The sequence below is a fragment of the Sciurus carolinensis genome, chromosome 2, assembly GCF_902686445.1.
Source record: "Sciurus carolinensis chromosome 2, mSciCar1.2, whole genome shotgun sequence".
Taxonomy (NCBI): Eukaryota; Metazoa; Chordata; class Mammalia; order Rodentia; family Sciuridae; genus Sciurus; species Sciurus carolinensis.
The window spans coordinates 66,804,309-66,817,616 of record NC_062214.1 but is presented as its reverse complement, the minus strand read 5'-3'; the positions used below and the strand labels follow the sequence as shown (position 1 = coordinate 66,817,616).

General features: G+C 45.2%; 1 protein-coding gene and 1 long non-coding RNA gene across 2 annotated transcripts in view; one reads left to right on the top strand and one right to left on the bottom strand.

The window, feature by feature from the left end:
• Synm (synemin) overlaps positions 1-2,556 on the bottom strand; it is a 26,157-nt gene extending 23,601 nt beyond the window's left edge. The window contains 1 exon segment of the mRNA XM_047538921.1: positions 1,642-2,556. Within this exon segment, the coding sequence (XP_047394877.1) occupies positions 1,642-2,451 (810 nt within the window). The 5' untranslated portion in view covers positions 2,452-2,556.
• LOC124976138 (uncharacterized) lies at positions 695-13,308 on the top strand. Its single transcript, XR_007106998.1, has 4 exons — positions 695-883; positions 5,015-5,085; positions 5,530-5,612; positions 12,745-13,308. It is a non-coding gene; the product is annotated as an uncharacterized LOC124976138 (long non-coding RNA).

Sequence of the window (13,308 nt, the reverse complement as noted above, 5' to 3'; positions counted from 1 at the left end):
TTCTAACTGCATTTTCGAATCTCCATCTCTCTTCCAGTCAGGGTAACTCTATTTTCACCTGTCTCAGATTTGGGATTCCTCTGAAGACTTCATTAGAGGTAAAGGGCTCTGCTGCTAAAAAGAACACTGAAACCAGAGTTTTCAGGTCTGAAATGAGTCAAAGTGACCTATGAGATGAAGACAGACATAACCCAGAACCTCAAAGATGAAAATTTCATACAATTTAGTCCCATATTACTTATTATGACTACCCATCTAGTCTCTAGCTCTTTGAATATTGAAACTATAGTACAGTGCAGGGGACCAAAGATAATAAGATATTTGCTAACTATTTGTGGATACCTGTCACATCATTCCAGTCATTCCATAGCAAAACCCACAAGTGCCTGTCACTTCTAATTTTTAAAAAAGCACATAAACCTTTAGCTGAGAGTTGCAAACTGTCCTCTCAAAATCTTTCTGAAATTGTGTTTCTGCTATTTCAAACTATTGTTCTGATAACTACTGATTTGGGAACATTTTCAACCCTGGCTGAGGCTAGGTAGGGCCAGAGCCAAACACTAAGACTGGACTGGGTGTACAGACAATAAATCAGCCACAGGTGTCACCCTGCAGGGGTTAGAAGGTGAGGACTTTGCTTCTCTGAAATAGTAACTGTTTATAGAAGTCTGCACTTGTAATAACATCCACCACAGGGACCTGCTTTCCCACAACTTTTATACTACCCAGAGATCTGACATCAGTGAGCAAAATGACTCTGGACCTTTACTGCAATACAGTTGCTGCTCCTCTCAAGAACAAAGAAGGCAGCCACAACCATCTGAGAAATCATTCCAGCAAAACAAAAACCGTTTAGGAAACCAATTTAAGATCGGAAGGCCAGGTAAGGACCTGACATTGCCTTGAAACTTCCCAACATGCTAACATATCCAAGTAGGAATGTGCTGTCACTTGTGGAAGTCGGAGAAATTTCTTGGTTGACTTTTGGGTCCAAGTTTACTAGGTATACAAAGCACAGGAGACTAGAAAAACCTAAAGCCAAGAAGGTTGTTTGTCAGGATGTGCCCGTCACATCAAGATTTAAAGTCGTGCCCTATGGTGAACGTCTGCAATTCCTACTACTCGGGAGGTTGAGGCAGGATTGCAAGTTCGTGGCCAGCCAGGGCAACTTAGAAAGACCCTGACTGGAAATTAAAAATAGAGCTGGGTATGTAGCTCAGAGGTAGAGCGCTTGCCTAGTATATGCCAGGCCCTCAGTTTAATCGCCACTACGGCAAAAACAAAAACAAACAAACAAACAAACAACAACAACAAAAAAAAAACCCGAGGTTGACAACCTAACAAGATGATAGGTACTGGGCGAGTCACAGGACCTGTTACCCCGAGCTAGACTACTGACTTAAAGGACCAATGGACAGCACTCTTCTTCCAAGGCTGGTGAGGTGCTGGGCCTGAAGGCTCCGCGGCAAAGGAATGTATCGGGCACCCTTTGGGCTGGCCCTATTCTTCCTTGACGTCGCGACCCGATCATGGGTGAACTGGCTGCGGTTCCTGGGAACCCTGCTCTCCCACCCACACCGTGAGCATGGTGACCAGCTGGGGCCACAGGAAGGTGGGGGGGGGCGCGTTCCGGCCACGGACCTGACGCTCCTCGACTTGCAGCCCGTACTCCTCGCGCATCCGTAGCAGCTCATCCTCCAGTCGCGCGCGTAGTTGCTCTAGCTCCAGCGCCTCGTGCTGCAGCGCCTCCGCCTCCTTAGCGCACAGTTGCGCCTCCTTTTCGGCTTCGCGCCGGCTCTCTTGGCCGCGCCGCAGCGCCTCCTCCAGCTCGCGCACCTCGTCCTCGTACAGCTGCACTGTCTCCCGCCACGACTCGGCCACCAGCAGCGCGTAGCTGTCGTGTACCTCCCGCAGACGAGGCGGGGGCGCGGCGGGACCGGTGGCGCGGGCTCGGTAGTGCATGGTCAGGCTGGAGGCGCGTGAGCGCAGCTCCCTTACATCGCGCTCGTGGGCCGCGTCGAGGCCGCGGCGCTCAGCCTGAAGTCGGCCCAACAGCGCTTCAAGGGCGGCTCTCGCGCCAAGTGCCTCCTGCAGCTCGCGCCGCTGAGCGCCCAGCTCGGCGTCCAGGCGGCCGCGGGCGGCGTTCGCTTCGGTGGCCAGCAGCTGCAGCTCCCGCAACTCGCGTCTCAGAGCGTCGCGCTCGCCTTCTGCCAGTGCTGTAGCCCAACTCAGCTCGTCCAACTGCTGCCGCAAGCTGCGCGCCTCCTCGGCGAAGCGGGCCTGCCCCTCGGCCCACAGGTCCTCTTGTCCAAGCCGGTTGCGCAGTTCCTTTTCCAGGAGCAGGTTTTCGCGCTCCAATTCCCGCACCCGGCACACATATTCGTAGAGCCGGGCGTTGAGCTCCTGCAGCTCAGCCTTCTCGGACCCCGTCTGTAGCCGCCAGGACAGCATCTTGCTGGGTATGCGGGTCTCTGCCGGCTGGCCGGTTCCCTCCTGCCCTGATCTTGTCCCCTCCACCGCGCCGCTCCGGCCCAGCCGCCGCCTCGGAGGCCCGCAGACTGGGGCGGGAGCTGGCGAACCACTGCACTTAGCGGACGGGGAGGGTAGCGGTGGGCACGGGCCACGGCCCTAGCCAATCAGATCGCGTCCAGGCACAGCCATTGCGGCCAGACAGCGCCCCCTGCCGAGATGACCGTGGAGCCACGAAGCTGCCCAGCCGCGGCCCTTGGTCATCTTTGCTGCCGTCGGATTACAGCTGGCGGTGGCTCGCGCGCTGGGCAAGGCTAGGAAAAGCAATGCGAAATAGGTCTCCTTATTGCTGCGCCTCACGCCTATCTACGCAACTCAAAAGTCCTGGCACTCATGGATGAAAAACAAGTCGCCCTTGAGGCAGACTGAGTATCTGTGAAACTCGTTATTTATAGAAGACTTTTCATCCGAGGCTCTGAAGATCAGGAGGTTTTTCTAATTTTTCTACAATTTTGGGAATGGGGATGGGTATGTGGCTCAGTGATAGAGCACTTGACTAGCTTGCGCAGGCCCTGGGTTCCATTCCCAACACAGGAAGTAAGTAACAAAGATGATGATAGATAGATAGATAGATAGATAGATAGATAGATAGATAGATAGATAGATAGAGATAGATAGATAGATAGATAGATAGATAGATAGATAGATAGATACCTGGGTTCCATTCCCAACACAGGAAGTAAGTAACGAAGATGATAGGTAGATAGATAGATAGATAGATAGATAGAATGAATATTATACACATATACTCATGTATGGTGCATTATACTCTTTTTTGGCTTAAAACATAAATATATCTCCATTTGCCAATATTTTGATGTACAAATAAGACTTTAATACTGGAGTATTTTTTCCTTCAATACTGGAGTCCTGTTTTTCTTCCCTAACTACTAACTACCTCATGGGACATAGCACTTCACAATATCAGTTTCATTCCATTGGAGTAAAAGAGACCTTGAAGTGCTCTGATTACACAACTTTCTGAACATCTAATGTCTCCCCAAACTTTTACAATAACCCAACACACACCTAATATGACAGCAGGTTTTCTTTTCTTTCTTTCTTTCTTTTTTTTTTTTTTTTTTTTGTCTTCAACGATGTGCCCTTAAGAAAGCAGTCAATTTAATTACCATAGAAACCACAGCTATTTTTTGCATATTTGCATTTCATTACCTTTCATGACAGTTATTTAAGTAATAAATGAAAATAGGAGTGTCAATAAAAGATCAAACACAGGGGCCCTTGGTCAGAGTGGGGACAAAAGTGCTCAGGGGAGACCTAGAGAATCACCCACAGGTCACAGGGCTCCACCTGGCAGGTAGAGGGCAGGGAAAGGTGAGTCAGTTAGCAAGTTGTCCAAAGAAGGGCAGAAGGCAGTTGTCCAAAGAAGACCTTGAAAAGGTCTCCAGGGCTTTCCTTGTGACAGGCTTGAGTCTCTGACCACAAATGGGGCAAAAAGTGAGTCTTTGTTTATCTGGAGACCTCAATTCAGAGATCCCATTGTACCAGTGGCAGAAATTTTTGTCCTACAGGTAAGAATTCCCTCTCCCTTTCTGCTAAGGATAAGTGGAGGTGGAACACGGGTTTCCCCAGTACCAAGGCACAGTGCAGGAGCCTCTGGACCCTCATCATTGTCTACCCTTCTCCCACTCACTCAAGTGCACATCGACAAGCACAGCAATGACATCACAGTAACATCATCACTATAGAACTTCCTGGGCCATACTGAGACATAGAGACACTGTGGGGTCATTCACACAGTTGCCTGAACTCAGCTGTAACTGTTTGTTCTCAGCTCTTTTATTCCCCATGCCACCAGGGGTTCTATTGTCCCTGTCTCCTAGCTGGCAAGGGACAGCTCTACAGGGTAGGAGTACCTTGTTAGGTACCAAAGGTCTCACAGCAGGATGCTTTGCTCTTACTCCTAGGATTTTTTTTTTTTTTTTTTTTGTCCCATGCCCTTCAAGGTCTTGCATTTTAAAACTCAAAACTTTCCCCTCATTTCTGCTTTAAATTCTGTCCCTGAGGAAATGATTGGTACAGGGTAGAGATGCTCAGTTGGGGAAAGAATTATAGGACACCAGAAAATAGCAGGAGAAAAAAAAAAAGTGCATTGGTTAATTTTTCAAAATACTATCCTGATGCGTCATATTTCATCCTCACAAAAATGAGGTTGTGACCATTGGAGCAGACTTGAACAATCAAGTCTAAGCAGAAAATAGAGGCACACTCAAAAGGAAGGGAATGGCTGATGGGATGGAAAAAGAGGGCTATATGCAAAGAGTTGGGTGGAACAGAGGGGTACCAGGCACCAGCAAGAATGGGAAGCCAAAAGATCACACCCTAGGGTGTTGGTGAGCCTACAGGAGCCTGACTCTCTAGAAGAGGGCTCCTGGAAAAGGAGGAGCTGCAGAGTGCATCCTGGGAATGTACAGGAGAAGAAAAAACCAACCCTTCTCTTTTCCTGCCCTCACACTTCTGCCAGCCCCTCCCACTGTGGAAGTCAGAAGTTGCTGGAACCTGTTGGAGTGTGATGGAGGCAGTTCCCACTGACTTGTGAGTGCCAGCTGTTTTATTTTGAGGAATGTGGCGAACCAGTTATTAAATACAGCCATTATTAAAAACTGAATGATAAAAGCTTAATTATACAAAAGAAGAAAATATTCAAAAGCTATCACTTCTTTTTTTTGATTGCATCTTTTTTTGTCTGCTCTTAAAGTTCTGTATGGTCATTGTAAATGTACAGGGCAAATGTTATTTAATGTGTGCTACTAACTCCTTACTCACCAATATCATGTTGGTAGCTTGAATACTTGCTCTGCAGAAATCAGCAAATGATTCATTATTGCTAGCTTCATTTATTATTTTGTGGATTGTCTAGTTTTAAGAAAGTGGTAAAGAATATGTTAACAATGCAGATTAAACTTACTAATGTGTTAGTCTATAGCTGTTGAATTGTGAATAGCATAAAATTTGAGAAATACTCTTTCTGTGTTTCAGGCCTATTATCTAGGCCAGCAAATAAGTTCTTTCATGATGAGAAATGAATGAAATGTCTAAGTTATTTCACCTTTCTTGATAAGGTAAGCAAAAATACTAACCCACATTCATATTGTGCTGCTATACTCATTCATCACTTGTGAGTACTGAATGACTAAACACCAGCGTTCTGCAAAAAGTAGTGAAAACATTCTGGGAGAATGAATTTGCTACATGGAGTTTATGATAAGGAGTATTGTATATTTTATTATTGCTTGTAATAAAAATTTGAAATTTGCCTCAATGTTGCCACCATATTGAGAAATATACACTTTTATTAATAGCATAATGCTGTTCATTGCTTATTGATATTCTTCTATAGAGTGAGTAATCTGAGCTGTAAAAAAAAATACATATATTAAGAGATATATGTTTTTTTACCATGGATTCAATAATGAAAAAAAAATTATCCGTAAATATTTTCTTTGTAGAATTGACCTAATATCAAACGAATTGTTCACCACTGTGTTAAGGCAATGGTTTAAATGATTTTTTAAACCATAATCCCCTTTGGCAGGCTAAACACCTCAAGAACCATTTACCCTCCCCATTATCAGAATTCAGGAACAGCACAGAATTGGAGAGAAAAGAGTTTAACATTTTAACCCACTTACTGATATCAGAAGGTAAACAGTAGAAGCACATGATCAGGTGTAAAATCGACCGCTCGCTGGGAGCAGCGCCGACCTCCCGGCAGGGGGCGCTGGAGGATGGAGAACCCAGAAGCGCCCCAGGATCGCTCCAGGCAAGGGACTCTGTTCCCCACTAGGGGAAGAGGTGCAGCGAATGGGAAGCGAGGCGGATCTGCAGGCAGTATTTTCCGAAATCCCGAGAAGCAGTAGTGCTGCGCGGGGCGGGAGATCCAGCCTTGTCCATTAGGCCCTGGGCTGGACTGGGGAAATAGGAATAACGGGTCTTTTCCCTACTTGGGGGATGTGGAGCAGTGGAGCCAGGCTCCACTGGGTTCCCAGACATAAAGAATAATGGGAGTGGGGATGGTCCCCTCTCTTTCTTCCCATTCCAACTCACTTCTGCTCTAGCTCAGGAGAAGGCTGTGCCCCAGGCAGAAAGCCAAAAGGAACAATTCTGACTGACTTTGGCATCTTAGGTTCACGCTCTTAGGGACTTAAGGAGTACCTCCAACTAGATAAAAGTTGGAGAGAAAATTCTGAGGAAGAGCAATGGAAGAGCAGGGAGAGTTGGGTTCCGCTTGAGACAAGAAAATCTTGGTGGGGGGGAGTGCTGAGGAATGAGAATGAAAATACAGAACTAATTGGGTTCTGGTGTGGGGAGCTGCAAGGAGACAGCAAAATTCGAATTCCATTGTGCACCCCAAGCACAGAGGCCTTGTGCCTTACTTCCCAGGGGTACCTCTAAGAGAGCAGCAGACTTGAGGGGAAGGGCTGTAGCCTGGCCCAGGAGAGCCTTTTCCAGGTGCCTGCCCTAGCATAAGGGTGCCAGGAGTCCCAGCACCACGAAGTGGCAGAGGAACTGCAGACCTGAGGGAGCCACTCCAACAGGGCCACAGCCTGCTCTAAGATACCTTTGTGAAAACCAGAAAAAGCCATCACTTCTGGGCAGACAAATGAGTCAACAGTTCCTGGTATGGTGAGTGGATGGTGAAGGTGTCCTTTCTTTGGGTTGAAAATGACCCTGCACCCCCATCCAAGACTGTGAGTATAGCACAGGAGGACTGCAGTCCTGCTCACCCCCTCATTTACGCATGTTATGCAGGGGACAAGCTGCTTCACTGTCCCTGGTGGCTCATGTCCCAGCCTCTGCCTTAGTAAATAGAGACCAAGGACTCGTCTAAAAAGCTAGTGGATGCCAGGCACAGACAGGTGACATGAGGAACAAGTAGGCTCCTGATCCTGGTGCCATGGCCCTGTATATATCTTCAACAATTTTGGTGCCACCTCAGGAAAGAGGGTCTGACCCTTGAACTGACAGAGATTGAGTTTCCATCACCATGGTAGAAATAGGGGCTTCAAATAGAAATTAGGTTAAGATATAAAAATGATAAATCTGCTATTTCCACACATCTAAGTTTGTGGACTAAGAGACACTCCTGCCCTGATAGGTTTGGCCAGGTGGGAAATGAAGCAAGTAGGGGACAGGAAGTGCAATGGGTGTCTGGAAGGGTTGATCTGGGCGCAGCAGTGTAGAGTGGACTGAACTGCTTTGTGTCCTGGCACTTAAGACCTGCATGGCATTGGGCACAATAACCTCTCTGAGCCCCTTTCCTCATTCATGTCATAATGAGAACAAAATATCAACTTCTGTAGAGGTATTGAAAGACTTCTGCATGCATTAGCCTCACTGTAGAGGCTATTGATTGCTGGGACCCCTGTGCAGATGTCCAGGTCAGTAGCCTGGGGAAAGGCTGAACATTGGCATGCTCTCAAGTGATGCTGCTGGCCCAGGATCACACAGAAAACCAATGGCTATACTGGGAATTAGTCCTTGCATAGTCCTTTCATGTACCACTGTCCTGAACTTTTTTTTTTAAGCATTCTTTTTTTAACATTTGTTTTATTTATTCATTTATTTTTATATGGTGCTGAGGATCAAATCCAGTGCCTCACATGTGCTAGGCAAGTGCTCTACCACTGAGCTACAACCCCAGCCCTATCCTGAACTCTTTAAGTGAATTAACTCATAACAGCAACCTATGAAAGAGTTATAATCAGCTCTATTTAACAATAAGTAAACAGAGCCACAGAGTTGTCAGCTTGCCCAGGGCCACACAAGTAGAAAGTGGCAGAACCAGAATCTGACCCTGGCCTTCCCCACTTTGCCACTGTCCATCACAAGTTGGGAAACACATAGAGCAGTGCTGGGTACACAACACTCAGCAAATGTAGATCATTCTCATGAGTGATGTCTCAAAGCCCAGTAGTCACATGGAGGGAGATGGCCAGAGGTCTGTCTCAGGAAGGTCTGGAAGAGATGCTGAAGAGACACAGGACTGACACTCAGCTGGGTTCACAGACAGGTGAACTGGAAAAGAAGGACAGACTAGTCCTTGAACCTCCAAGATTCATTTTCCTCATATATAAAGTGAAACTCTATAGGGTTGCTCCATGAACCAAATGAAATGAGAATATCAGATGCCCAGGACAGAAATCTTTGCACCCTACCTCATTCCAAAAACCATTTGAATCCAGCTACTTTTGCTCAGAGCCCAGGGTGTTCACCACTTATCATAGCTCTTCTGGCTATTTCAGGCGGGCTGATCACTTGTTTATTGCTTTTTTGTAGGAGCACAGCAGGTGTTTGTTGGGGGTACAGGCTGCTGTTTCAAAAGGTGCAAAAATAGCATTCGTCATATGAAAAAAATGTGCAGTAACTTTAGCTGCATAACTTCCTTCTCTTAATTTGGAAAGTCATGTCATATACATTACAAATGAACTTGGGAAGGGCCCCAAGTGGCAAAGAAACACCCCCTGGTTAATCTTCCCAACAGGAACCAGACTCTCACTTCAATCTAAGAACTAAAAAAAGAATAATTTGCCTTCAAAGAAGAACAGCACGTTTGCCCTACTATCCCTAAAAGCATATTTTCCATGGAGTTCATTGGTGGCATTCCTGATGGGATCATTCAAACACTGGCTTTGTGCCTGGTGCTGGGTGAGCCCCAGGAACATGGAGAGGAGGGAGGCATGGCCTATTTCTTCGCAAACTCAGGGTGCAGAGTACAGGAGGCTTTGGGAGGATATACCCTTTCTTGACCTGCCACCAGTATCCGCTACCTCCCTCATTGCCATCCACCAGTCCTTCAGCAAACATCTCTTCTCTGCACAGACTGCTCTTCTGAACCTACCATGTCCTGGGCCTGGGCTCTGATATGAGCCCTGTCTGTCCTTACCCTAACAAGGGCCTGTGATGGTGTTTTGGGTCCCTGGTTATCAGTGTCAACTTGGATCTGGCATTAGATGTCAGCTAGGGTTTGAAGGTGGTTTGTCCTCTCCAAAACTCATGTGGGAGTTTAATTACTATTGTGAGGTACTAAGAGGGTAGGAACTTTATCCAACTATGGTGCTTAGAGTTGGGACCTTTGGGAGGGATTAGGATTAGATAAGGTCACACTCCTATGGTCGAATACTGGTGGCTTTGTGAGAAAAGGAAAAGAGACCAGAATACACACACTCCATCTTTAACCATTTGGTGTTTTGTACCATCTTGGAACTTGGTACTCTGCCAACAAGAAGACCATCACCAAATGTGGTCCCTCAACCTTTGTCCAGAATGATGGGCCAAAACAATCCTTTTTTCTTTAAAACTTCTCACTCTGAAGTACTGTGTTATTAGACAGAACACAGACCAAGATAGGCCCAACCACTCTGAAAAGAAATGGGTGTTTTGGTTTCCCTGTGATAGGTAACTGTAGTCCTTTAGGGGAAGAACCAGGGATCATAGCTCTATTCACTTGCCATGGAGTTAATGCGGTCCTTTTTCCATGGGTGGGTTTGGGGTCTAAGAAGTGACTTACATTGGCCTGTACATTGGGCAATGATTTTCCATAGGAAAACTGGATCATGAGTTTACATAGCAGTGTTCTCGGTTATATATATTTAGTGATGTTTTTGTGGGCAGCCCATTTATCTTCCCCCTAGGAACACTATGTTCTATGAGTCATCTTTGTAGATCCCTTAGGAGAACACACACACACACACACACACACATACACACACACTGCCATTCCAAGCTTTTAGCTCATTACAGTAATTATATTCACCTTGTTTCTGATACTTACAAGCTGCCATCTGCTCTCTGCAAGCCAGTAGTTTTCAGACTTTTGTCCCTGGACTTAGTAACAGTAGCATCACTAGGAAACTTTCTAGAACTGTACATTCTTGGGACTGGGGATGTAGTTCAGTGGTACAGAGCTTGCCTAACATGTGCTAGACCTTGGATTCAATCTTCAGTATGCAAAAGAAAAGCAGAAACAAAATAAAAAGAGCGGTCAAGTAGGTCCTCTGATGCTCATCCTGCTTTAAGTTGCTGAGCAATAGATCTGAGACTTACATTTTTCTATCTTAATGAATCAGTGGCACATAGGAAAAGTCAGTTGAAAGAGTGAAAAAGGGGAGTAATAGTCCTAGTTACTCTTTCCACCAAACCTCTCCAAAGCCTTTCATATGTACCCCTTCACCTGCTTTCCCCATTTCACCTGCTTCCCCTCCCGTCTGTATCTTGTCCCAATTAATTGATTGTGAAAGTCTTGGCGAACACATTTGAACAACATGGTATCAAAACTCTACCTACTCATTAGCAGCCAACTATCCAAAAGTGAAGTTAAGGAAATAGTCCCAGGGCTGGGATGTAACAGGGGGAGAGTGCCTGACTAACAAGTGCAAGGCCCAGGGTTCCTCAAAGAAAAAGGAAAAAAAGAAGCAATTCTATTTACAGTGACATCAAAAAGAAAAAAAATATAATTAGGAATAAATTTAACTGAAAGACTTAAGCACTGAGAACAAATCATTGTTAAAATAAGATTTTATAGAAAGATCTAAATCAATGGAAGACATCCTCTGCTCAAGGAATGGAAGACTTAGCATTGTTAAGATGGCAACACACATGCGTGCATACACGCATGCACACACAAAGCTTGGGTATGTGCCTATCTATATTTTTTTCTCTGTGTCTGCACATGAGTGTGTACTGATAAACCCTTAGCTTTTAGCAGAGGATCCAATCAATGTGGTTGATTGGATTTGCTGCTTTTCTTTCACACTGAGCAAAATCATCATCCATCCATGACTTTCAAACTTTTCTGTCAATGGCCAAAATCAAGAAGAAATATATCGTACATTGCACGCATGCAAGTAACTGAAACAAAAGTTCCATAAAACATGACTTATCTCTCCAACTTTTTAATCTTTTTTTAATGCTGGATTAAACTGACACACTTAAAATTATGACTCATTATCAGGTCTGGATTTATAATTTCAAAACTGTTCATCTAAATGACACCAGCTACATTTTAATCAATGGCATTGCCCTGGCATTCATCAGCACCTTGGGTTTTCCAAATGTCCTGGAGAATGGTTGGGGTTCAGCATATCCTCTAACTGCTGGCTGCCCTCCATCGTCACCTTCCTGAAGGCAATGCAGCCCCCAACCCAGGTCTACCCTTTCTAACCTCTTTACACCTCCTCAGTAGTAAACCTCCCACATTGACTCACAGGCAGGGGAATCAGTGGTCAAGAATGATTCTCTAAGAAGAGCAGACGTTGACTCATCAGTGGTGCTTTAAACATTTATTTTTCATTGTACTTGGGAATTGCTTTGACGACATAAGATAGCCATGGTCAGGAAGCTGATTTCAATTTCTCAATCACAAAGTATCAGCACCACCAGTAAAAATAGTAGCAGCAGCCAAGGCAACTGGAACTCTGGAAAAGCTGCCAGGGTTCTCCTTCCAGAGTGCTCCAAATTTCAGTCATCATAGATGAGGTGATTTGGAGCTTGAACCTTGGATTAACACTGCTGTATTTGAATTTTATAGAATTAGATTTGGAGATAGTATCAAATCATGGACTCCCAGACTAACCTCACCTCATTCATCCTTTCCTGCCAAAATCCATCTGCACTGAATTTAACCTAAGTCAAATGTGAGCGCCTCCACACAGCCTTCTCTGATGGTGCCTGCGGACGTCGGCCCAGGCTTTGAATTCACAAAGATCTTCAGCTGTAACTCTCTGTTGAAATGTGCTCTATTCTACTGGGTAAGCCCATTCAGCATATTCCATTTCATACCTCACCTGTGACCTCAGGGATCATGATTTATTCTTCATCCTAGAATCTTCATGGTGCCTCATCCAGACCTTGACTTTTTACTGAAAAGGTAAACACATATCGTTGCTAAATTGCAACGTCCGAAACTATGGAAAGCCTGGGTTCAAGTCAAGGTTTTGGAATTAACCTGTGGTGTGATCTTGGCCAACTCACTTAGCCTCTCTGGGCCTCAGCATCCTTAGCTGTAATTGAGGAAGTTAGAGTATTGTTCTCTCAGGTTCTGTGGTGGTCAGCCTCCAAGATGGCTCCAAATGATCTCTACTTCCTGTTGTTCACTCCCTTGTTGTACCAGGGATAGACAGTATGTCACTTCTAACTCTGGGTTATAAAAGGGACCACCAAGTCTTCCTTCTTATCCCTCCCTTTCTCTTTTAGATCATTCACTCTGGAAAAAGATGGACATCATGTCATGAGTGACTCTTTGGAGAGGTCTAGGCAGTGAGAAGCTAAAGTTGCCTTGAAAAACACAGAACCGTGAGCTTGGAAGTGGATCCATCCGCCCCAGGTGGTCCTTGAGATGATCACTGCCTTGGTCTACAGCTTGACTGCAACATCATGAAAGAGTCATGAGGTCTAAAACAACCCAGCTAAGCCATGTTTGGATTCCTGACCCTTCAAAACTGGGAGATAAAAATATCTGTTGATTTAAGGTCACTTGTTACGCAGCAACAGGAACAGATACAGACTGTTTCTGGCTCTAAAATCCTGTAAACCTAAAGTCCCTGAAATATATAGCTATTATATTCAGGAAAAGGCTGGTTTCTGACAATCTCTCCCCTCCCACCCCTAGCCAGAATCATAAAGAGATAATATGTATCAAAATACATTTTGGAATAACAATATTTATCTTGTTTTTATAAGAGTTCCAAAGGATTTGTTGATTTTGCTTCACTGAACCCTTTATTTCACAAATGAAGGTGGAATCCAAATAAATTAGGT